Raw genomic sequence first — 25,322 nt, forward strand, 5'->3', positions numbered from 1 at the left:
ATGAGCTATGTAGCAGGGAAACGGTACTACTCAGCTAAAGATGTCCCCTGTGAGTGTTATATTGCTCATGTATATTATCAGATATTCCTATTGTTTTTAACTTGAAGCAGGATCTCTCTCAGATCTCTCTCAGATGGTTAAAACGGAGCTCATTTGCTCATCTGATAACTATTTTCATACTTGTATGTTCCACTGCCTGACGTAAACATTTAAAGAGGAGAAACGTGTCGCAATTAACATAACGGGAGGGGGAGATTCCCGCTCCTGTACACGGTGGGGATGGGATATCCCCTAGTTTCCCAATAGCGGCCAAATTCTCGCGAGATAAATTTATCGCTACGTGAGCGCGCACTGGCTGACGTAGGAGCGAAGAGACGTACGCGTACACGTTTCCGCGCGCCCAGCAAAGCGGGGACAGGGCGAAAAATCCAGCGAAAGCCAGACTGAGCTTCCTGACCCCAAAGAGCTTCGTAGGGGAAGTTATCTTCAGACGGCCCTCCCGGCGTGCACGGAGAAGTGGGATTTTACCTGCGCAACTGCACCGAAATTTGCACGACAAGGCGGCTGGAGTTTTTTGTTTTGGGTTTTCTTTGCTTTGTTCGGGGTCGGCTCCGTGTAGAGTTTTATTGCAGAGCAGCATCACTACCGCACGTCGTGCCGCACAGGGAGGAGAGGAGAGGGCAGAAGTTTCCGCTGGCTTGTTTTGTCACTGCGGGGCTGGTGAATCCGCAGGAATGTCGCAGAAGGAGAGACCCACGTTTTACCGACAGGAGCTCAACAAAACCGTGTGGGAAGTCCCGGAGCGCTACCAGAACTTATCTCCTGTCGGTTCCGGTGCTTACGGATCCGTGTGGTAAGTTGTTGTTGCACAGCAGAAGCGAGCGAGAGAGCTAGTGCACACACACAGCGCGATTGCACAACGACCAAACGACTTCCCACCAACCACAGTGGCCCGGGAGAGCTATCTGTCGCCGGGCTGCTTAACCAGCCTGCGCAGGGTGTCCGTGGAAGACACGGGGATATAACTTGTGTCCTTTGTTTACGTCCTAATACTCGGGCCGCGGTAGCTCAGCCGTGCACACTCCACACAGTAGCTCGCATTTTTTCGGCGGGTGGGGATTGTTTGTGATTTGTGCACGTTTTTTTCTGACTTTGTTGCTTTACTTTCTCGTGTCGCCTGAACAGCCTGGTGTAACTTGTAGCGTACGGTAAGCACAGTGATGGCCCCAGGGCGAAGTTTAACTGCTGCTTTGAAAAAAACAAATATTTTATCAACAGAAGGCTACATGTGCGACATGTCTATGCTTGCATCATCTGGTTTAGGAAAAAAAGGTGGTGGTGGGGGGTTCTTCCTTATCAGATCACATCTGTAACAATTACACAGTTTAAGGGTTAACCAGGACGTCACGAAGCACGCGTTTTCCACTTGAAATAATTGCCGTGTTGCTGTATGTGCCGCCTAGCACTTTACACATCCGCACATTGCATATATTATGCATTTCTAGTTGGGTGCAGCCTGCAGAGTACCAGAACGTCACGTGGTTTTCGGAAAGTAGGCCCCCCTCATGCACAGTGAGCGCTTTCTACAGGAGCCCATCCGACGACGTCGATGACTCTAGAATGATGTCATCCTTTCGCCCGCTGTGGTACACGCATGACTCACGGTCCCGAGGTTAGGTAGTGGCATCAGCCCTGACGCCTTCTAGTCAGTACAAAGTCATGGACAGCAGCGGGTCGTAATTACAACTTTACAACTCATTTTGGCCGCACTTTCATCTCTTCAGCTGTTGACTGTAAAGGTTGTTTTTTTTGTGCAGTTTTTAGTGGTGGATGGTGGATGACCTCATTTTGTCCTTAAGACAATAACTGGGTTTGGAAGCACCAGTGACAAAGCCAAATGCAAGGCATATGTTCATAGATGACCATTGAATGAGGCTTATTCTTGTTACGAATTTAAAATGCACCACTTCCAAGGCAAAATGTGAGCACTGCCATAAGCAGCTAGTTTTTGAAAATTCCTGTGGGGTTTTTTTTTTTTTTTTTGTGCTTTTTTTCTGTAAGGAGCTGTCAGCTTTTCTTGTGGAAAACCTTTTGCGTAATGCAACTTCCCAAAAACAAAAAAGAATAAAAAAATCTGCAACTAGAGTGGTCCAGAGAGCAGTGTGCCTCTAAAGCCCTTCAGATGGTATCTGGAAAAATATAAATAACCTCATAGCTCCTCCACCAACATGTCACGGCTGTTGGTTAGCTGGGCACATGCTCCCAGGCACTCAGCGGGCCAAGTCTTTGTTGTCTCCACCATAATGTTGCTTGAGTTCTCCACTCAGTAAAACAGCCACAGGCATTAACTGTGTGGATTTTTCATTTGAATTGCCTGATCAACTTTGCACTCGCATACACCAAAGATAATAACACTACTGATATCTACTTATATCTTGGCTGTACTATTTTTTGAATGACAGCCTTGAATGGATAGCCAGGGCTGGTGTGGAGTAATAGCTGCTGGCTGGGATTTCAATGTGTCCTTGCACTTTTATTTGTAGGCTTCCCAGCTAAGGGTGTGTGTAGGTACTTTAACACAGGGCAGAAATATTCTTAGCCATAGATAAAAAGAAAAGACAGCCCAGTAAAGAGCACGCTGCTCAGTATCACAAAGCTTTTTAATTTTTTTACATATGTATGTTGTAATGTCAGTGTTGTGCAAAGACATACTCTCAGATCCGCAGATTCCCGTTTTCATGGGCACTCTTTCAAAGCATGCTGAGATTAACACTCGTTATTGACAGGCCTAAACTGTTTTTGGCAAATTTGCAACCTAAAGTTTACTCGGCACAGCTCCAGCTGATAATGCAGGGTAAACTCTGGCTCTGCTTACACACATTTCTTATTCATGAAGTTGAAATTCGACCTAAATGATTCTGTTTATATTTATTAAGCTGCAAGTTACAGCTTCAGAACTTCTTTACCTGGAATGATGGCTTTATGTGCTCCTGTTTTTTTTGTTTTGTTTGTTTGTATGTTTTTTTTTTTTACATTGTCAGACAGCATTTAGTGTTTCATATTTTGCTGATGAAGAAAGAATTGCACAAGGCTCCTTGGGTTGTCACGTCAGAGAAAAGTGCAATGATTTTTCAGCTTGTGCCCAAAAGCAGCAATTTTGTGACTTTGGTTTTAGCAGCTGGTCATGTGAGGTCTATGACCAAATGCATCAGTGATGTCAGAAAAGTAAACCCCCTCATTTTGGTATAAAGTTATGGATTAGAGTTTGAATCCCTAAAACACAAATACGACTTTTTGCAGTTTTTGTTTTTTTCCCCTCCGACAGCTTTAGCAAGCAAAATCATGGTCTGAATGTCCTGTTGTGCCAAATCTCTGTAGGTAACACTTGCTAGTCAATTTCTTTAGATTTTAAAAACATACTTAAGTTTTCCAACTTCTAAAATTACTTTGATTTGTGAGTGTGACTAGGTGATAGAGTAGACATAGGTGAGTCGACCTCATCTGTAGGTCTGTTAACTGAGCAGGTTTGTGTTAATAATGCCATTGATAAATCAATTAAACGATGATGATTGCTATTATTAGCTGGAATATGGCTCTAATGAGATTATTTCAAAGATCAAGTAAACACGATAAGCATGGTGTAATGTCACCAGATCATTAAGTCACCCCACTTTCCATATTTATTATATCATTTAATGTCTAACATTGATGTTTGAGTGGCCCAGAGGAAATTAAGCCTTATCGCAAGCACTGCTGTGCCTTATGTCATTGTGTGCGCATATTAAAACACTTCCTGCACCACAATGCACTCATCATGAACTGATGATTCGTCCCCAGCTACAGGAAAGCTTGATGATGACGATGATGATTGGGAGTGTGGCGTTGACTGCGTTGCTGCTCTGAAATTCAGAATCAATCATCAGAACTCACTCTGCTTCTCACCTATTGTTTTACTGGCTTTTCAGGACACGGTGTCCTGCATGACTCTGTCGTCTTACGGTTGCTTCCTTTCGTGACTGTGTACTGAGGATTATGATGCATTGTTGTTCCTAACAAACATACAGGTTAGATGAGGTTCTTTTTTGTTTTGCAGAAAGAGGTGTTACTACCATTTCTCGTTTGACCTGCGCTAAGGTGAAGTATGTGGCTCAAAGTGTTAATGCAACACAGAGAGTAAAAATTGTAATGTGTTCTGTTGCTATAATTCTGAGTTTAATCCGTGTCAATTATTTCACCAATAATGAACAGATCATACGTTATGGCTCGTTACTTAAAATGATACTGCGTGTGGTAAGATTTGGCAGTGCCGATCACGTTGATGGCGTACACGAACCCCGTCATGCTCTGATATGAAATCCAATGTATACATGTTTGTGCTCAGATAAAGAGTGCACAAATGCAGCGTTCCAGCTTTCTCGATGCACGTGCACGTCTTACGATTATAAGACAGTTACTACAGACATCTCGACGACTCATCTACAGCACATATTTGCCTGTTTGCTCACTCTGGCCTTCTGTTAGTCAGCGTGCTGCTTCTCTACTTCCCTGTGAAGCTGTTGCTCCTTTTTTAGTCTACACTTTATGGCCATTTCTTATGGCAGTTCCATTTACTGCTGACTAATTGGATAGTGTATGCTTAGACCCATCTTGTTTGCCCTACAAATTAGCAGCAGTTTGAGTGCGTGTGCCTTTGTTTTGCCATTTAGGATTGGTACACTGTTTACTGACTATGGGTTTTCCCTCACTGCTGACACATTAAAGTTGTTCTGCAAGCCTCTGACATGGAGCACATTGGGTGTGGGAGATTATCTCAGCTTTACTGGAAAAAACACAGTGCTTATCTTAATGTTCTTATTATGGATGTGTTGCACTCTGGGTCATAGCTTTGTCACTCACACAGAATCAGTTTTAACACTTCTCCTGTGCGTGGCGTTGCACTCTCAGCCATAGGTGTGTGCAGTTAATTTTAAAAGGTCGACAGTTTGAGCAAAGCATTTCAAGAGAAACTGACTCCCATATCCTTTTAAACTGAAAGGCAACAGAAAAACTGGCCCGCTAGTCTAGTTCTGGTGGTTTCCTTGTGTCACTCCATGCAGTTCCTGCTTTTTGTTTTAGTTGGTCTGCGGTGTAAAAATAACAACAAGAACAACAACGAACACACATATGGGAGCACAGATTTAAAGATGTTGCAATCATCTATGCACGATGTACCGTATCTGACTGACCTGGAAGGAATGTGGTTAATTGTAAGTAGGTTGCCTTCCCTCACAGATAAAGGAAATACAGCAATGTCAAGCTTCTCTTTCACATTGTCTGTCTAATAATCTTAAGAGTCAACCAGTGCTCAACTATTTGTTATTGTAAATAAGTAAAACACGTTCATTTCACTCATCTTTTTCGTGTCTATGCTTTTTGGCGTCTACATTAACCATTACCAGAATTGAAGAAAAATAAAGATCTGTGACATCTCCATCACATTTACCAGGCAGTTGCTAATTTTGAGTTTGCTCGAGTTAAATGAGATATCCAGCACATTGAACCGTTTTGAATTAATCAGCTGTTGAATGTTGACAGTTGTGTAGACAAAAGATGAAATTGAGGCCACACACTTAATTATAAGACCTTTTTCTTTTGTGTTTTTTTTGTGTGTGTTTTGTTCCTGTTACATAAAATGATCTGTTTTGCTGTCTTCCTGTGATAAAAATACTACTAATAATGTTTTGACAGATTGGGCCTTCAAAAAGACGTCAGCCGTGCTTTTCTTGAATGGGGGGAAAAAAGAACCAATTCTCCAAATAGAGCTGCAATAACAGACTTTCAGTGGTCAGTCACAAGTGGTTGTGGACATCTTGTGCAAAGTCAGACAGTCAGCTGGGTTACATTAATGTTAGAACACTCTGTAGCATGTAAACAACAGTTTACAGCAGCTCTATAATAGATGAATGTTTTACTCTATCTGGAGACTGCTGATCATCAACCAGCATGTTGTGCAGTTAATTGTTTTTCAGTAATTAGCTGCTGTATTTTCACACTCCTGTGTCATTGCCCACCGTGCTGCTGATATTCGAGAACAGGTTCAATCATGTTCCCTATTCAACTTTAGACTGTAGAGTGTAATAAGAACTGAAACCAAGCGCTCGGTGTTATGTAAGTATTTGCTTTGTTTACTGCGTTAGACACCTACGCAGTCTAATGAAGAATCTCATTGTCAGTTTGAGAAATGTTTGGGTTTTTTATGTGACAGCTGTTGGTAGCGATGCAGTTTCTTTTTTCTGTTAAGAGCCCACCCGTTTCACACATTACCTTTCTTTCAGCTCGGCGTTTGATGTGAAGACGAACCTGAAGGTAGCAGTGAAGAAGTTGTCCAGACCTTTCCAGTCCATCATCCATGCAAAGAGGACCTACAGAGAGCTGCGACTGCTCAAACACATGAAGCATGAAAATGTAAGTCACCTACAACTGGGGAAACATCACCTCCACCTCTCAGCAAGCGGCAGTGATTGCTCGCCTCTTTTTCAGTATTTACACAACATTTATTGTGCATTTAACGTCTAAAGGAATTGTGGCATGCAAGTGGACATGGAAAAGCACACGAGGTTTACAAAAGGATCAGTCGCTTTCGTGACTTCTGACCATATCTTTGAGTTGGTGGATGTAACAAGCCTGATGGATTGATCAGGCTGGATTGATGGCGCTTGAGGGGTTAACTTGCTGAAAAATGACGATGAAAGAGTTGAAAAAACATGTAGCTCGTGCAGGAATTCAAAAAAGGAAAGCATGTAAAGACACATCTATAACATAGTGATAAGGTGATAAGTCTATGTGGTAGGATATTTCTGCTAGCGTCTGCATTGTTTTGACTTTGAGCCACCTACAAAGAAAGGATAGGTACTCTCAGTTTAACATCACAGCATCTGCATGTCAACTACCTGGAACTGACTAAAAAACAAGAGTTTAACTGTCATGTTTAAACCCCAGTGTTAGTCCTTCTGGTATTTTCGTGTGTCAGCATGAGCAGGCACGGGTACACTGTCCTCAGGCAATAACTGTGTATGCTAACAGGACATCACAACGGAGGTTTTCCCCTGCTAGCGTCTAACGCCTATTGCTTGATGTTGCTTGGTGAGGTATGAGTCACCAAACGAGTTTACATCTGCAGCCCCATCACCTACTGTGGTGTCTTTTTTTTTTAATCTTATTTTGTAGCTGCAACTTTAAAAAGAAATCTTGCTAAGTATCTCAACTTTTTTGCCTTTGGTGTGAGTTTCCCGCCTATAATCACTGCTTTGGTGTGTGTGTGTGTGTGTGTGTAGATACTGCACATGCAGACACTTGCCCGCATACAAAACGCAAACATTGTTCCTGGTTTCTGTGCTGTTGCTTCATCCGGGGTTACGCTTTTGACCAGAGAGACAGGATCTTTATGTGTTTTGAAATGTGAGCAATTATTTCTCAAGCTGGCGTGCAGATGAAGGCTTTTTGAGTCCTGTGTGGAAACAAATCCACCTGGTGAATGTTGTATATGAGTTTAAATATTTCTAGAAAAGAGGGAAGTGTACAGTGTGAGAAGAGGTAGAAATATTTAGATTGCCACAATATATGCAAGTGGACTTTATGAGATATCATCTGCCAGCAGCACCTGTGAAGTGAAAATTTTCAGAAGGAAAAAAAAGAAACTTTAGCTGTAAGAAGCATGGAAAGTCTTAAAGGGGAAAACCCCCTAACAACAGTACAACAAACCTCACAGTTAAATGAAAGCCCATCTTGTAAAGTTACGGTTTAATGTAATATTAGCTGTATTCTGCACTGTTTAGTTAGCTTTAAAAACTCATTGCAGGCGCTCACAGAATTCATACAATAAGTGTTGCGCAACTCTAGAAGCTATCACAACACACGTAGGGTAGTCTTTCTAATAAATGACAGCTATGAAGTCATTAAATGGAAGATCTGATTTGGGATTGTTGCTACTCAGAGTGTGCCTGTTTGCTCTGATTAGAAGCTGCTGTGCAGAAGTTATTCAAATCTTATGGAAATGTGAGAAAGAAGCGCACCTTTTAGCTTGCCTTACATGTATTTAGATGAAAGGCCACCTGGAAGAAATGTACACAAGAACACGCCAGATCACCGTAAAAAAAAAATCCAGGTCTCCTTATGTTGTGAAAAAAGTTTAATATGAAACGTCATCGCCCATGCCAGAACTTGCTGTGGTTCAGTCCGAGCGCACTTGGCTCAGCATTCACACATTACTGTATTTTTTTAAAATTCTTTCTTAGATCCTGTTTTTTGCACAAGCCCTGATTTCACTTCTGTTACAACTCGAGCAGTTTTGGAATTAGTGTTGCGCTGTGCGCTGGCACTGTGGGGAAAAACACACCAGTGCATTTGAAAAACAGGTTTTACGTGGAATACGGATTATGGAGGATTATACAGAGTCTGTATTGCTGTGTTGAAGGCAAGACGGTAACGTCGCGTAGAAATGTCATTCTGATAAAGAATCTCACTTATCTCGGCGTGAACATGCTGCTGCCAGGTTTTTTGTTGTACTAACAGGAAGAAGAAAAAAAACATCAAGTTGCGGTGGTTTTCTGTTCATAAATCCTCTGTGCTTTAATACATATCAGTGGCTTACATAGGGAGGGATTCTGTGTTTTGCTCATGCTGTTGCCAGGAGACTCCCCGAGTTTTGAGTTTGGAAAGCCTGAGTGGACCAATCGGCTGTTTGTTGTGGCCGTGGCCCACCAATCAGCTGCAGATTTAGGTCTTGTGTGGGTGGGCCGCTCCAGTATTTTTACAATACCTATCTACCTCAGTTCCCCTGACTCCAGGGGGTGGGGGTAGCACTCAGGGCTGCTCTCTGCCAGTATGTCTGCATGCATGTGTATATGCATGCCTGAAGTGTGTGTACAATACACGTACTGCTGAAAGACACATAAATAAGAAGACTTTCTGTTTTTTCTTTCTTTAGTTTATTTTGATGCACCGTGAAGCTGCAGATATTCAACTGTAGTGATTGTATGCATCCATATTTAGTCACTTTCACACATTACGTTGTTTTTTTTTCATACAATCACAAACTTATTGTGCAAGAGACTGTGGAAAGGGGAGAAGGACCCTGCAAATACAGTGTATTCTAGGTTAAAGACTCCAGAACACACCCCATCTCTAAAAGCTTTTGTATTGCTAGAGGAAAAAAAGGAATAATGCATCCAGCATTTATAAGCCATTATAAATAACTTTGCATTGTTGGAACCAGCATAACCGGTTGCATGCAACTTTAACTACCTGAAAGGTGCCTGTGCTGTCAGCTTGGTGGATTATCCTAAATAATGCATCAACCAAATAATGTTCACTACTTCCTTTGAAGAGATGAGGTAACTTAAGCACAGCACCTAGTGCTAACACTAAATTGAACATAAATCAGCAACAAATTCTTTGCTTATTATTGTTGTTTTTTTGTTTTTTAATTATTATTATTGCTATACTGTGCAATATGCATTGTTTCCTATTAGGGTTTGGAATTGATAAGAATTTAGCGATTTGATTTCTTATCGATTCTCAATGGTTTCACTTTGAGACCATCTCTAAGCAGCATATCAAAGACATTACATTCATGCAAATGAATTACATGGATCTTAGAGGTATTTCCCCTCTTTGTTCTGATCGGTGTTGCGTCATTCGTCAAAAAAAGTAAAGTAAAAAAAAGCTTTTACACATATCACACAGAAGACTTTTATTAAAAGTAATGCAGTACGTTAATTACACCCAGGAGAAAGACATTCGTTATACTACTCATTACGTTACTTTCATTTTACTCTGTAAAATGAACTGAAACACACTGATACATAATTATAATTTAACAGTATAAACCTGCAGGCTAGCTATTCTAATGAGGACACGTGATCTTTCCCTTTAGTATTTAGTAGGGGTGCAACGATATTCGTATCGATATTGAACCGTTCGATACAGTGCTTTCGGTTCGGTATGCATATGTATCGAACAATACAAAAATTTATTTTATCAACTTTCCTTCTGACGATGCTGTCTGTGTTGAGCGCTCAGTGAATCTGCGTTCGACTACTCCGCCTAGGCTCGACAGTGCAGCCTAGGCGGAGTAGTCGAACGCAGATTCACTGAGCGCTCAACACAGACAGCATCATCAGAAGGAAGAGCGCAGGGCAAGCTAGCGAGACAGAAGTTAAGCTCTCCTTACAACATGGACCTCCCGCACCCTCATTCAGATCTGGCGTTTGGAATTATTTTGGTTTTCATGTGACGTATGACCCTGAAGGTAAGCGAGTCATGCACTAAAGTAAAACAGTATGTTGGATGTGCCATGCAATGCTCAATTACATGGGTGGGAGCTAGTGTGTTAGCGCAGTTAGCTCGTTAACGTGTTGGCCGTCCAGCCCCATGCACAGGGCGATCGGCGGTAGCTCGTTAACGGAGATTTGCCGTGTTGTGGCGTTACGGTCATTTCAACGAGATTAACCTGAAAGCACTAGTGGGAACTAGAGATGGCACGATACCACTTTTTTATGTCCGATACCGATATCATAAATTTGGATATCTGCCGATACCGATATGAATCCGATATAGTGTTTTTTAATCAACAAAACTGTTTTTTAAATATCTTGCTGCATTTTGTATAAGTTCATACTCAAGTTTAAAACAACAACTACACTAAAGCTATTCTGTTATACCTGTATGCAAAAAAAAATATTTCATAGTTCAGCAATACTGATCAATCTAATAAACTTAAACCTACACCATCCTCCCTATTCTGGTATTTTAAAGAGTACTTAGCATAAATATTAAGCAACCTAACTAATAGGGCTCCAACTCCCAGCAACAACAAAAAGAAATAAATAAAAAATAAGGAACCACCCCTCACGCTCCACCTCATGATGCTTAATCGACGTAATCAACCTTAATTTGATGCAGTGTGAAAAAAAATGCACAGAAATCAATTATTTTTCAAGAAATATTAAATAGATTCAACATCTTTCTTCAACAAAATTGCAGACTGCACAGATGGTACCTTCCCAAAGGAAAAAGTACTATAGCTTACTAGGGTATATATTAGACTTAATAGTTACTATATACAGTAATTGACTTCTATTCATTTTACATCAAATTGAAACTTTGGGTGTCAGATAATTATTTATTAAAAGCTAGACATTTTAAATGAGAATAAGAAAGAAAAGTATGTCTTTGTGCCCCCTTTTCCCTGTTAATGCCCTATCGGCCCCCCTGGCTAAACTTTGCTAGATCCGCCCCTGCACAGTTACCAGCGTCAGCTACGTAGAAAAAGATCCTCGAGTAGAAAGTAATATTAAATACATTCTAACAACAGCTGATCAAGCTTAAACGTGCTGCTGTTGTTCAGCCGCTGGTTTCCTCTTTCTGGTGCAAAGTGGGCCAAAAGCAAACAAGAGACAGGGACTCACGACAGAAAAGCCGATCAGCTGATCGTTAAGCAGTTTCATGATTGAAGTAGCAGCAGGAGAGGCAGTCGCTTGTTAAGCTTAACGCAGGAATGCTTTACAAACATTCAGAGATGGACTTACACACTTGCTGTACTTCTCTCGGGGATAACTTTGTCGGAGATGAAATGCCGGGTTGCTAGCGAAGCTCCAAATGCTATCCAGACCATCGACAGGTCCCGCATGCCACAGCCGCTCTATCACATGATGCATACTGCTCCGACGTGCTAACGTTCTGAGGTGAGTTACGGCGTGTTGCAAGTTTTGTGAGGTGCTTTCGTGATATTTAATGGATCGGATTACATTTTTTATTTTTCTCCGATATCCGATCCAGTAATTTAGGTCAGTATCGGACCAATACCGATAGTAATATCGGATCGGTCCATCTCTAGTGGGAACACAACGAATATGACTGCACATTTACGCCGACATCATCCTAGTGCAAAGACAAGTGGAAGCAGAAAAAAAACAAGCAAGCATGCTACTAACTTTAGCCGAGTCATTTAGACAGCTGTTAGCACATGATTCTCCTTATATGTTTAATATGCTGCTGAGAATATAGCCCAGAAGAAGCGGATAGTATAGCTTTTATTTTGGAAAGAGACATTTCTCTGTAATAAACTCTCTTTTTCCAAAGATGAGTGATTCCTCAATCAGATATAGGGCTCGCAATATCGCTAGCCCGACGTCCAGGGGCTAGCGATCTTTTCAGTCGGGCTACCAAAATCTATCTCTGCCCTGCCCATCGGGCTATTGTAGGAAGGAAAAATATATGTCAATGCTTTTGCATTCTTTCAGAAATGTAGCTGGGTAATTATGTCATTGGCATCGGTGAGCCACTGTCAATATGTGACATATTGAAGTCGCGTTTGAATTTGCGCTTGTTTTTTTGCTTTCACTTTGCAATGACAGCACTGATCTGTGAGTGATGATCATTTGTGCACCAATTCCTCTGACATAGTCTTATTAATTGTTAGCTTACTATGCAAACATGACAAGTGAAATCTCCCGCAGCAAGCTTAAACATGTGAGAGGTTGATCGCGCAGAGAATCGCTGAGCTTATGTGAGTGCGTGTGTAAAAGCAGCAGGATTTATATTTGACTACGATGACCTGGATGACTGAGAACCTTCACAGACAGATATATATTTTAGTTCTGCTGAGCCAAATAAGACAGGTCAGGGTGAAGAAGTGACAGCCAAAGAAAAGCTTACCACAAAACTGAGAAGTTATGACAAATCAGACTATAAGGCAAAAAGAAAGTGCAGCTTTATGGTTTCATGGACAAAAGAATTTCTGTGGCTGCGATATGACGAGCTAAATAACCAGGGCTGCACATAAGTGGTCCGCAGGTGCGCATTCGCTGTCAAAATAAAAAACACGCACAAGGGTTAGGGTTAAATTTAAAAACTGTACTTTTGAGTTAAAATATATATTTATAATTTTAATAAATGACAAATTAAAAAGGCATGAACATTTTTTTTTTGTATCGAAAAAATATCGAACCATGACACCAAAGTATCGAACCGAACCGTGAATTTTGTGTATCGTTGCACCCCTAGTATTTAGGTATGAACACAAAGATGAAAACCAGCACAAAGAGACTTTAAAGCGATTCTACTTTAGAAACACAAACAGGTAGAAAAGGAAGCTGCTGTCTGGCTGCTCATTGGTTTGTTACCTGTTGATTTCAGCATCGGCTTCACCGCAAGTGACGGCTCACTTTATCACGGTGCTGGCCGGGTGTCAACATTTACTCAGCTTTAAAATCACTCTGGGTTCTTGGCTAGCTTAGCGTTAGCATTATGTCTGTGTAGGTGCTTGCGAAGAGCCAAAGCTTTGTGAGCAGTATAATGCAGTTGTTTATGCCCTGGAGCAGTCTCCACTTTCCCAACGCGCTCTTATCCTTTTGCGCAATAAAAATAAAAGTAATGTCCATGTCCAAACTGTAGACAACGCCACAATTTTCCTCCACACAAATCAGCTGATCATAGTGAGAGTGCAAGAACCGATATGCAGGCAGACACACAATTCCAAGGATCTTGACTACTTGGAACCGGTTCTCTACAAGAACCGTTCTCAATTTCCATCCCTATTTGCAATCCACATTGCACTGGACCCCTATGGCCCCTCCAGTAGTCTGTGGCCTTATGTGGCCTATTTACGGAGAGCACAGCCAAGGCCCTGTGCCAGGCCCTACCTCCTCTTGGCCAGTCTCCTGGCTGGGACCCCAGTTACCGTGATCAGCTGGGATAACATGATCTGTTATTTTGTTTTTTTGTCAGGCAAAATGGCGTTGACAGCCTAGGTGCTGAGATCACTACAGTGCTTAAACCTCTCTTATAATAAGATGGTGATTCAGGGTGGGGTGTTTGCTTATTTAACTAAATTAAACTTCACCCACCAACCAGTTGCTAACTGTCTCTAACCTCTGACCTCTCGGTTTTTCCTTCAGGTGATCGGCCTTTTAGATGTTTTCTCACCAGCGACAAGCTTAGAGGAATTTAACGATGTGTAAGTCACTCTTTCTTTCTTTTTTGCTCTCTGCTTTTCTCCTTCTCACTCGTTCAGTTTGTTTATTTTCTTGCTTACTGTCTCAGCGTCTATAAGCTTCACTTTTTACACAGTGAAAGCGTTCGTGCCAGCAGATAATCGCAAGATTACCTCGATAGCCAAAACTAGTTAGAGATGCACGAGGATTCTTAACATCATGAGAGAGCAGCATGTGACGAGTGGTACCAAGGTGAATGTAGGGTGAACACGTGCTCCTAAGGAACATCACAGCTAGTCTCCATGGTAACAGCCATCTGGCAGTGTATGTGTGCAGAATAGTCAATCAGCGTCCTTGAATTCTCTGCATGGTGTAACGTCATCAGCATGTTGCACATTTGTGGAAATGTGAGATGAACCTCAACGCGATCTCATACACGAGGTGAAGTTTAGCCAAAGACGTGGTGCTTATCTTTTCACGTGACCATTAACGAACACCTCGTTCTTTGACAACGACCTTGGACTAGTGCTGTGTGATTAAAGAGGTCATATATATACTACAATCACTGCTGGCCTCCTTCAAGTGGTTTACTTTCTGTTTAAATATTTTGCTGTTGAGAAAAAAAAGTGTTGTTTTTTTTCTGTTGTGTTGTTTTTCTGTTATCATCACTTTAATCTTGCCAACTTTTAAGTTGCCACATTTAGAAATAATTCTTACAGAAAATGATGAATGATTTTTTATCAAAAACACCGTTAGCTGCACTTTACACAGACCTGCTAATCTGCAAAAATTAAATCTTTAAAGTTTAAACTAAATAAAGCTGCAGCAGAAATCAAAGAGAGACTTTCCTGAATTATAAGATTACATCTGATTGGCTGTTTGATTTGCAGGTACTTGGTGACACACCTAATGGGTGCAGACCTCAACAACATCGTGAAGTGTCAGAAGCTCACGGATGACCACGTCCAGTTCCTCATATACCAGATCCTCAGAGGCTTAAAGGTCAGCGAGGCCCTCATTTTCAACTCAAAACTGGCTGCTCCTAAAAGTTGACTTGCATTCAATCTGTGCAAAAGCGGTGCCTTGTGGAACCAGGCAAAGCTAGCTCACTAGACCACAGATGCATCTGCATTGTTCTGCGTTTAGACCAGCTGAATTCTAGTTGGCAGCGACGTTTCTGTGCCACTCTTGTGACTATTTTTTGTTTTTGTTTTGTTTTTTTAAATTTTCTGCAAACAGTGGCAACTGAAAGTGAATGGATAAAATTCAACAGATTGTTGCAATGCAGGAAAGAGCAAATGCTGCTCAGTTGAGTCTTAACACAGACTGTAAAAAGTTAACTGGATACAGCTACAGCTAGTAGTATTTGTAATGTGAGCAAACCATGTATGATTACAGCCTATTACACACTTGATGTTGTTGTTCCATGAAAGTGTTATCTTTGTCAATCACCTGTTTACGCCACTTGTTGAGAGCAAGCAGATATGTCAGAGTTGCTGTGATTGTGTTTCTTGTAGTTACATTTCAGAGGAGAGAACGGTTTTGAAACTTTGGCTTATATTTGTGGATCTAGACAAAGCATATGATAGGGTGCTAAGAGAGGAACTGTGGTACTGCATGAGGAAGTCATGATGGTGCACAACATGTATGAGGACAGTGGTGAGGTGTGCAGTACGAGTGACAGAAGTGTTCAAGATGGGGATCAGGGATCTGCTTCGTGTTTGCAGTGGTGATGGGTAGAATGGCAGATGAGGTGTGCAGCAGGGGTGTCCGCTGACTGTGATGTTTGCAGATGATAGTGTAGTCTGTAGTAAACATGGAGAGGTGGAGGTATGCTCTGGAGAAGAGGCATGAAACTCAGTAGAAATAAGACAGGATACATGTGTGTGTCAGTGAGGGAGAGACAGGTGTAATAGTGAAGATGTGTAGAGGCAGTAGAGTTAGTGAAGGTGGACAGATTCAAAAACCTGGGGCCAACAATCTAATGCAACAGACAGTGCACAAGAGAGGAGAAGAAGAGAGTGCAGGCAGGGTGGAGTGGGCGGAGACGTGTGTCATGGGTCATCTGTGACAGAAGGATAGCAGCAAGAGTGAAAGGGATGGTAAGACCTGCTGTACAGTTTTTAGACGGTTGCACTGACGAAAAGACGAGAGGCCGAGCTGAAGATGTTACAATTTTAACTGAGAGTGACCAGGATGGAGATAATGACCATATCACAAGGACAGTTTCAAGTTGAGCAGTTCGGAGACAAAGCTAGACAGGCAAGGCTAAGATGGTCTGAGCATTTGCAGAGGAGGTAAAGTGGATACACTGGGCGAAGAATGCTGAATATGGACCTCAGAGAAAATTTATGGACAGAAGAGGAGGCTGAGGCAGATGATTGGCTACGAAGGAAGATGTTAGTGGTATTTCTGAATGATTACTATTTAAAGAAATGTACACTAGTTATGTTGATGTTCTGCTCGTTTTATCGCTTGGGAGTTCAGCTGGTGTACATTTAAAATACCATAAGCTAATACACACTAATGTAAGTGAGGTGTTTTTTGTGACTGCATGCTTTCCATATGGATGGATGCATTAGCATTTAAATATTTTTATGTTCTTTCCCCCCTACAGTACATCCACTCTGCAGATATCATCCACAGAGTAAGTGATGGCCTCACTGAATGTGTCAGTGTCTGCAAAGAAAAACAGTCCAGTGCTGGTTAAACTGAACAGAACCATTAATGGCACTTTAGCTTTTCTGGATGGTGTTTTATTAAATCTATACACTAGAGCTTGAAGTAATCAGATTAACACGACAATAAAATAAAAATTTGGTTTGGAATGTTTTACGTTTCTGATTGTGGATTAAAAATATAATTGAAGGAATGAGTGCAAAAACAAAAAACATACACAAATGTTTGCAATATGATGACATGTGTAGCAATACCAGCAGGATGTCTCCCTGTTGTTTCTAAATTCTCATCTGGACTCTTTTTTTCCCCCTCTCTCCTCAGGATTTGAAGCCCAGTAATCTGGCTGTGAATGAAGACTGTGAGCTTAAGGTGAGGAGACTGATTGTTTCAGATCCAAGCTTCACCATATGCGATATAACTTGCTGTCGAGCTAAAGGTGCTCAGTCATGTCTCATTTGGTTGTCTTTATGTCGCCTATGCATTGTTGCATCACTCAGATCCTGGACTTTGGTTTGGCACGGCACACGGATGATGAAATGACAGGATACGTAGCCACACGGTGGTACCGCGCCCCGGAGATCATGCTCAACTGGATGCACTACAACATGACCGGTACGCACACTAACATTCAATCATGTTTTGAGTGCAGTTTCATAAAAGTGTGTTGAAATAGCTTTTTGGACATCTGTTACAAGTCAAGAGTCATGCGTTTACAATGATGTGGGGGGTTATGTGTGCAGTGATCATACAAGGATACTAAGTTTTTTCTTCTCTATAAATAAGGAGACAACTTTAGAGAAACTAGGACAGCTTTTCAAGCTTTTCAATTTTCTTGTTTATTCAACATGATGTTTAGAGGCCTTTTCATCAGCCTAAATCATCCACAACAGACGTTTGCCTTGTTGAGTGCCATTTAGTTCTGCTTCACACTTTCTTTACAAAGCATTAAGTGTTGGTGTAAATGGGCAAATAAACGAATGTGGACTTAAACTGTGCAAGCTGTTTAGCTGTGCTTTTGAGCTGTGCCTTCCCCAGCAGCTTTGAAACGTTTGGTTTGTGAAAAAAAATTGAATTTGTTGAAATTCTCTTCCTATTTAACAGTGAGAGTTATTGAATTAAACGTTGCCCATGTAACACAACGTAATGCAGCGCAGTTCGTTCACAGTTTGACAAATTGTCAGGATGCTGTCACAAAACTGCAGTCTCAGCTCTCATCAGGAAGCAGCGTTTAAATCTGAAAAGAACAAGGCAGACTTCATTGAATTCACCGCAAGTAGTGAAGATTACAGGATGATACCATTACATCGTTGCATTTGCATATGCATGTGCAGCATGCACGTACAGCTGTGTTGTTCTGCATTATGCTGAAAAGCTTGGATTTGTGTCATATCTAAAGGATTTGTTGAGATGCATGTTTGAAATGATTTCTTTTTATTTAATAGTGGATATCTGGTCGGTGGGCTGCATCATGGCTGAACTACTTACAGGACGGACACTCTTCCCTGGCACAGACCGTATCCTTCCACCTCTGCTGCTAAAATAAATGTCAGATTGTAGCCAGCCTGCAGGTCTGTGTTAGATTAGGAGGAGGTACTGGTTGAGTTCAATCTGCTTATATGCACACGGTTTACAAATATGTATTAGACTAGTTATATAAGAATTGTTGTCCAGTGCACTCACTGCCAGGCTCTCACAGAATCTATTGCTGCAGCACTGTTGCAAGCACAGACAAAAGCACCATTTTACCTAGTTGGGCTGACTTAAAAGCATTGCTGAGTATTGAATTCAGTGAGCTACATGCCAGAATAGCCAGGAAAGTGTGCGTGTGTGTGCATGATATGCACACACACACTCTCATATGGAGTTAATAGTGCCCTGTGGTCTATGACTCAGTGCTGCCCACTTTTATCTCCACTGCTTTTCCACGATACTTTTTACACTACCTTCCTGTTTCCCTCCCACAAAACCCTTACACACAGCAGAGCTGTCATGTGATTTGATATAAAAACATACCGGAAAACCCTGTAAATTAGCGCGCACACACACACACACACACACACACCTTTAAATATAGAAGGTAGCATACGCCACCAAGTTGGTGGTTTTGTTAAAGATCAAAATCTGTTTCATAACGTGTTCCTGCTCTAACTAATCAATCAGCCGATCTACACCTTCTTCGCTGCATGCCTTGCAGGGGTATGTGTGCTTGAATGTGTCGAAACTGCTTTGTGATGTAGTGGAGCTACCAACCCACAGTGCTTGTTTGAATATACAGCAAGCAGTCTTTCTGGTCTGTCTCCTTTTACTTGTCTGAATGGAAGCTGATCTCTGCACATGAGTAGAATGGGAGGGATTGTGGATACAATGCATCTCATTAGCCTTTGTACAGTGTAAGTACAGGTGCACTCCCATAGCACCGGGATTAAAAATGTTAAATAGTAGACATACTACAACTGTATGTGGTTCATATTTTGGGTACTAGGTAGTAGTGTGTCAACAGTAGCATGAGCAAATCACTTCAAACTGCTCGTTAGATGTGATTTAGAGAATTCTTGTCATGCTTTCTGGTGACATTTTTGCAGAGTGGAGACGCAGTAGTTAGTTCATTTATTTTTGTTGATGGATCAAATGATTATCTGAAACTTTGTGGACAATTATTTTATAGTTTCAGCTTGTCTGCACTAAGAATTATAAACACTATTCCAGATTCTCAATTTTTTGTAGATTCAATAGTCTGTGATGGTTTTATCACTGTTCATAAGATTTACACGGTGAGTTATAATCACTAGTTGCACACCTAATTTTATGCATATTCATCTATCCATTTTCTACCGCCTGTCTGGGTTCGGGTCATGAGGTCAGCAGTCTGAGCGGAGATACCGGAACTACCCTTACCGCAGCCATTTCTTCCAGCTCATCTGGGGGGGGATACGAATCACCAAACTGCCTCCTTTCGATGTGAAGGAGCAGCGTCTCTACTCCGAGCCTCTTAAATGGCCCCGCTCCTCACCCTGTCTCTAAGGGCGAGCCAGCCACCCTTTGGTTAATCAATAAAACAACAGTTTATCTTTTATTATGAGCCTTCTCTTCACAACAGGTCGATGCATCCGTATCACTAGAGACACTGCCCCAGTCCATATGTCAATCTCACCCTCCAGTCTTCCCTCAATCGTGAGCAAGATCCCCAAGATACTTGAGCTCCTCCACCTAGAGTAGTATCTCATCCCTGACCCAGCAGACAGATGAGAAACAAAAACAAGGACTTCTTTAGACACTAACAAGAATTCAGGTAGAAAACAACAGGAATTACATTTATGAAAGAGCATGCCCAGAATAAAAGCAGCTTTTGAAAATGTCCATGTTCAACCTCCTTGAGTCTGAGGGATGAAAATTCCAGCCAGACTTTCTGTTTTGTTTGTGATGGGTGAAGTAGAAGTTTTGCTTTTCCTTTTCACCACAGCAGGCACAGAAACTACAGCACTGTAGCCTGTTAGCTCCACCAATGTCACCTCCAACTCTGATTGCTTCTGGTCTTTCATTTATAATTTGCTTTGATATTTTCTATTGCATCTACATTCAGTCATTTTTAAGTACTTTAATACTTCACACAGTCACAGTAAGTGATATAGTCATAGTCAACTCATCTGTGAATATTTATGCATCAGTGTGACGTTGTATGATTTTTAGTTGGTGCTTGATATCTTTTATTTTGAATAAGTGGACCGTTATCAGTTACAGGCTACAGCATCGACAGTTGTACCTCTCACCCCTCTGTCCCCGTTACGTCCTCCATCCTTTCTGTTTTCCTTCATGTGAGTGTGGTAGATATTGATCAGTTGAAGCTTATAATGATGCTCGTCGGAACGCCAGGGCCTGAGCTCTTGATGAAAATCTCTTCAGAGTCTGTGAGTGCCATCCCATCCAGTTTTGTTTTATTTATTTGTTTTTTCCTTTTCTTTTGCATTGCCCATCCTCCCTGTTGCCTTTGTGTTGCCCTGGCTCTTTATTTTACGACCTGGTGTCAATGCTACTACCTCTTAACTGCACCTGTTTTGCTCTTAACACTCTGCTTTTATCCCATTTGAGCACAGTGCTTTGATTTCTGCTTCTTTCCAGCATGTACTATGACTTTTTTCAGAGCCACGCTGATAACTTTTATGTGACAGTAAAAACGTTAGTGCCAAACTGGACCACAGTGTTCGTGATTATCTGAATATAGGTTGCAGACAATGAAGGTTTTCTTTATATTAAAGTTTAGAAACTGTCTTCCTTTCTTTCACATCCTCCTCATCCTCACCCCGTGTGTGTTCCCACCCCAGTCCCTATCCTTTCTATACATCCACCTTCCTAACTACACCTGCTCTTTGATGTGCTGACCTCCATGTTATGATACCCCTTGACTCAGAAGGTTTAGATATAAACCAGCTGCAGCAGATAATGCGCCTGACAGGGACGCCCCCAGCCTCCCTAATAAGCAGGATGCCCAGCCACGAGGTGAGACAAGTTCCCTTCGTCTTCCCACATGCCCCGTCTCTTCCCCACAGCCGGAATCAGGGCCATGCTGCAGTCATCCATCAGCTGATAGCTACATTACTGTTTAGAGATAAATGCAGCTAGACTTGATGTTTAAAATATATCCTACCAGTTCCTTTCTGCATACTGTCCTCTGCTCTCACGCCACACATTCCCTTTTTCCTCTTTGACTTGTCATGCTTTTCACAGCAAGGCTTATGAGAGTGCTCTGCCAGTGCAGCCAGCGTGTTCTGATCATCTATCCTATTTGACTATGAAAATAATACCACAGTGTTTATGTAATGCATGTGATTTGGGTGTTAGTTAAAATGCTTGGAACATGGCTTAATGGGAGGATGTACAGTTTGTCTTGCAACAGGCAAATTCAGTTTAGTATTGTAGTTCTATTGAAATATTGCACGTTTTTTGCAGTTTAAAAGCTGCCTTATTACTTGGAAATCTTCTGCAGTTTGCTTTTACAGTACACTTCTTTGTTTCTGTTTTCTCACAGGCGAGGAACTATATCAACTCACTTCCCCAGATGCCAAAGAGAAACTTTGCTGACGTGTTTATTGGTGCCAACCCTCTTGGTAAGTTCCTCTTTCAGAATGACACCATTGGGTTAGGCTGCTATTGGCTCACTGGCTCCCTCTAGTGGTGGTAGTTATAATAATGGGGGAGCGGTTTCATCTGTTTTGGCAAGATTTTTTTTTTATCACAGTGGGGTTTTTTTAGCTTTAGCTAGTGCAAAAGGAAAAACAATTAGCACTGGCATGAAATAACAGTGTCTCATTTGCTTTGCTTTACATGAAGCATTTGTGCTTGCATGTGTAGTTACTGCACAAAGACCAGCTCCACGCCAGGAAAAACCCTGATTGCTATGCATGTTAAATCAATCAAGTTAAAAAAAAAAACACACAGAATGGATACAGGTGACAGCCGAGTTGGATTAGTGAAGGGTGCTTTCTCATGTGCATCTCGTACCACATCAGGAAATTATTTCACGTAACCAATGTCAAGTTATGTAACGTGAACAAGCTACATTAACTTTTGTCACCTCGAGTCATAAAGAGCTCTTCAGCAGATAATCTAGGGGATGTCATTGTAGGATTATTCCGTCACTGACTTGATGCATTTTACAGCACACAGTATTTGTATAAATGCTTTAGATAAAATGCTTTTAGACTGGGGATGTTCCTGGTGACTGATTTTCTAGTCGACTAAACGAGGGGAAAAAAATTAGACTAACCAACTACTCTTAAACTAAGAGACTCTGTTATCAAGTTTTGGAAACTGTTTAATGTGAAAAACTCTGCAAAGCTGCATTATGAATGACGCACGCAGATAAAAAATTCATGACAACCACTTAAAAAAAACAAAGTCCTCCAGCTTGTCCGGGGAAAAATTGATGCATTTCCAGGCCGTATTATCTCCACTGGGTCCCGGGTCTCCTCTGGGTCTCCTCTGGGCCTCCTCTCGGTAGAACATGCCCAGTCGGAACCCTTTACCCAGGGGTCGACATCATGAATGACTGAACTCCTCACCCTATCAAAAGCCCATCCACCCATCAGGGAAAACTTATTTCCCCCGTTTGTATGCATGATGTCACTTTTTCTCCTTTAAAAGAACTAACAGTAAAAGCGTTAACCCCCAAAATCGGGCCCAGATTAATAGATTTATGGTGTTTCTCAGCAACCGTGCTCCATCTGGTGGAAGACGGCTGCATAACATTAGGACAAAAGACTTTATTGGCATTGGGTATCAATTAAAATGTAAAACAATTGGATTAAACGACCCGTACATCTGGTACCGACTAGTGACAATGACAACAATCAGTTGTCACTGTCACACTCAGTTTCTTCAAAGTCTTCACTGCATACAGTCATGTGAAAAAGAAGGTTTTCACAAGACTTTGTGCAGTGCTGTGAAAAACTAAGCACACCGATGATTCAGTAGTTTATAGAAGCTCTCCTAAGGTCCCAGCACAGCATTTTAATGGAGCTGGGATCACTGGAATCAAAGTGTTTAGTATAGGCTGACCTTTTTTCTTACACAAACAGAAGCTGATGCCATTATTTGAAAGGCTGCCGATAGTTAATATGAGCATCGACTGCAGTCACAGTACATATATTGACAGAAAAGTTAGCATTCTGGACCTTTTTGCTCTGACCTGTAGTTTTTCTCATACTCACCTTTGTCTCCTTTCTTTCTTTTAGCGGTGGATTTGCTGGAGAAAATGTTGGTGCTTGATACAGACAAGCGGATCACAGCATCTGAGGCTCTGGCCCACCCTTACTTTGCCCAGTATCACGATCCAGATGACGAGCCTGAAGCAGAGCCTTACGACCAGAGCTTTGAAAGCCGTGAGCTGGAAATTGAGGAATGGAAAGGTGAGTTGTTAGAAACCAAATAGATTTTAAAGGTTATTTATTCTGTATGTTGGAAAGTAATTTCAATTATCTGTTCTCAGCCTTAACCTACGACGAGGTCATCAGCTTCGTGCCACCATCTTTCGACGAAGACGACATGGAATCTTGAGGAGGAAGCGGCTCTCTTCCACGATTTGTTTTCCAAGAAACACTCTCTAAAGACTATCGGTCTCATGTGACTATCCGCCACTTTCCTCATACACGCGCACAGCGATGACATTCAAGTGCCTGCCGTCATTCATATGTGGGGGGGACGTTGCTCTATCAGGGAAACGAAAACAAAAAACTTGACATCGTGTTCATACCGTCCCCTGCTCTGCTGTTTTGTTTTTCTTAACATGAATCCCACCGTGCTGAGGTAGACTTTAACTCTCCTTATGCATTAGTAATTTTTTTATCTCAGACATATATTCTTTATATTCTGTCCCTTATTCTACATACACAGCAAAAAATAAATAAAAAAGAAAACATTACATTTCAGTATCTCCAGGCAAATTGTAATAACGGAACATGTATTATGTATTTTATTAAAAAAAAAATATGGCTGAAAATAATGCTGTAGGACAACAATTCTGGAAAGTTTTAAACCATGCTGAGTGTGAAGTGTATCTTTTGGCACATTTTAAATTCTGTTATTTCTACGAGTACATAGAACTATGTAGATACTACAGAAACAGTATTTGTACATAAATCGTTCTGGGAAAAACGGCTACCACACGTGTAGTACTGAGGCTCGTCAGCCGCCCACATTGACAGTTTGTTCTAGAATGGCATATAAACCGATACTGTGTGTAATTTATTTAGAATATGTATAGGATACGCCAAAATATGTAAAATATTCAGCCCAGTATGGAAAATTCAAGGCTTCATATTTCTTAATGATTGAGTTTTACACATGGCAACCCCCCCTCCCAAGGAGAGCATTTCCCACGTGTTCATTTTCATCTATTACTTTAGTAAGCTTCTTCCGTCTTCTCGCACATGTGTTGTTTCACATGAATGTTTCAGCGAACAGCCACCAATCTTTGCAGTTTCACCACAGCATGTTAAAGCCAGAGTTTTTGGCTTACTAGTTTATTCAAATTTTAATGTTTTTCCATCACAACGTCAGCCGACAATGTAATTTAATCATATTGCATTTATGAAACAGTACTATTAATGTTTATGGAATGTTTGGAGCGCCAGTTTGCGCCGTATATTTATGATCTTTTCTTATATTGTTTGTATATTGATGTAAAAGAGAATATTATTTGTCAGAATTTAAGGTTGTTTGTATTATTTATGGAGAGCTTATTGTATTAGTATCCAAATGTGTCATCGATAATTTCATAGATCACTTGAGCCACAGTGGCTACAGCTTTCATATCAAGAGCCGACAATGTTATCAAGAGATCGTTTGGAATCAGTTTGATACATTCTGCTCAGTTTGCTAAATTACCGTTGCTGAGGTTGTGTTTACAGCGCGCCTTGATTCACGGCCCAACAAATTATCACAATTTTTAAAAAAAGAAACCCAAAACATATCCTTTAATGGTGGCATATTTGTCACCATTTATTGACTAACAAACCACTAAACTATTTCTTTAGTGTGAAGACTTTTATGACAAAATGCTTCCAATGTGAAGCGTTTGAAAAGTCAGACACGCAAGCTGTATCCACAGTTGCTCTGCCTTTGGCACCCAAACAATATCAGACATCAGTCATGTTTGATTTCAGCCGCTTGTTTTAA

General features: G+C 41.3%; 1 protein-coding gene across 2 annotated transcripts; it reads left to right on the forward strand.

Annotated features, from left to right (window-relative positions):
• The first annotated feature begins 406 nt into the window (after positions 1-406).
• On the forward strand, positions 407-25,112 carry mapk14b (mitogen-activated protein kinase 14b). Of its 2 annotated transcripts, none has more exons than XM_086291927.1 (12): positions 407-853; positions 6,315-6,444; positions 13,938-13,996; positions 14,864-14,975; positions 16,591-16,620; positions 16,974-17,021; positions 17,150-17,264; positions 18,095-18,166; positions 20,478-20,557; positions 21,676-21,754; positions 23,381-23,554; positions 23,635-25,112. In XM_086291927.1, exons 1-12 carry the CDS (start codon positions 735-737, stop codon positions 23,700-23,702), a joined length of 1,086 nt encoding a protein of 361 aa, XP_086148053.1. In that variant the 5' UTR covers positions 407-734; the 3' UTR covers positions 23,703-25,112. The 2 variants fall into 2 exon arrangements, with proteins under 2 accessions (XP_086148053.1, XP_086148054.1); XM_086291928.1 differs by lacking the exon at positions 20,478-20,557 and adding an exon at positions 21,067-21,146.
• The last annotated feature ends 210 nt before the right edge of the window (positions 25,113-25,322 follow it).

Source organism: Aulonocara sp. 'chitande type north' Nkhata Bay, linkage group LG5 (genome assembly GCF_057382095.1).
Source record: "Aulonocara sp. 'chitande type north' Nkhata Bay isolate Kocher_YH1m ecotype deep benthic linkage group LG5, A_spYH_male_GT1.1, whole genome shotgun sequence".
NCBI classification, from domain to species: domain Eukaryota; kingdom Metazoa; phylum Chordata; class Actinopteri; order Cichliformes; family Cichlidae; genus Aulonocara; species Aulonocara sp. 'chitande type north' Nkhata Bay.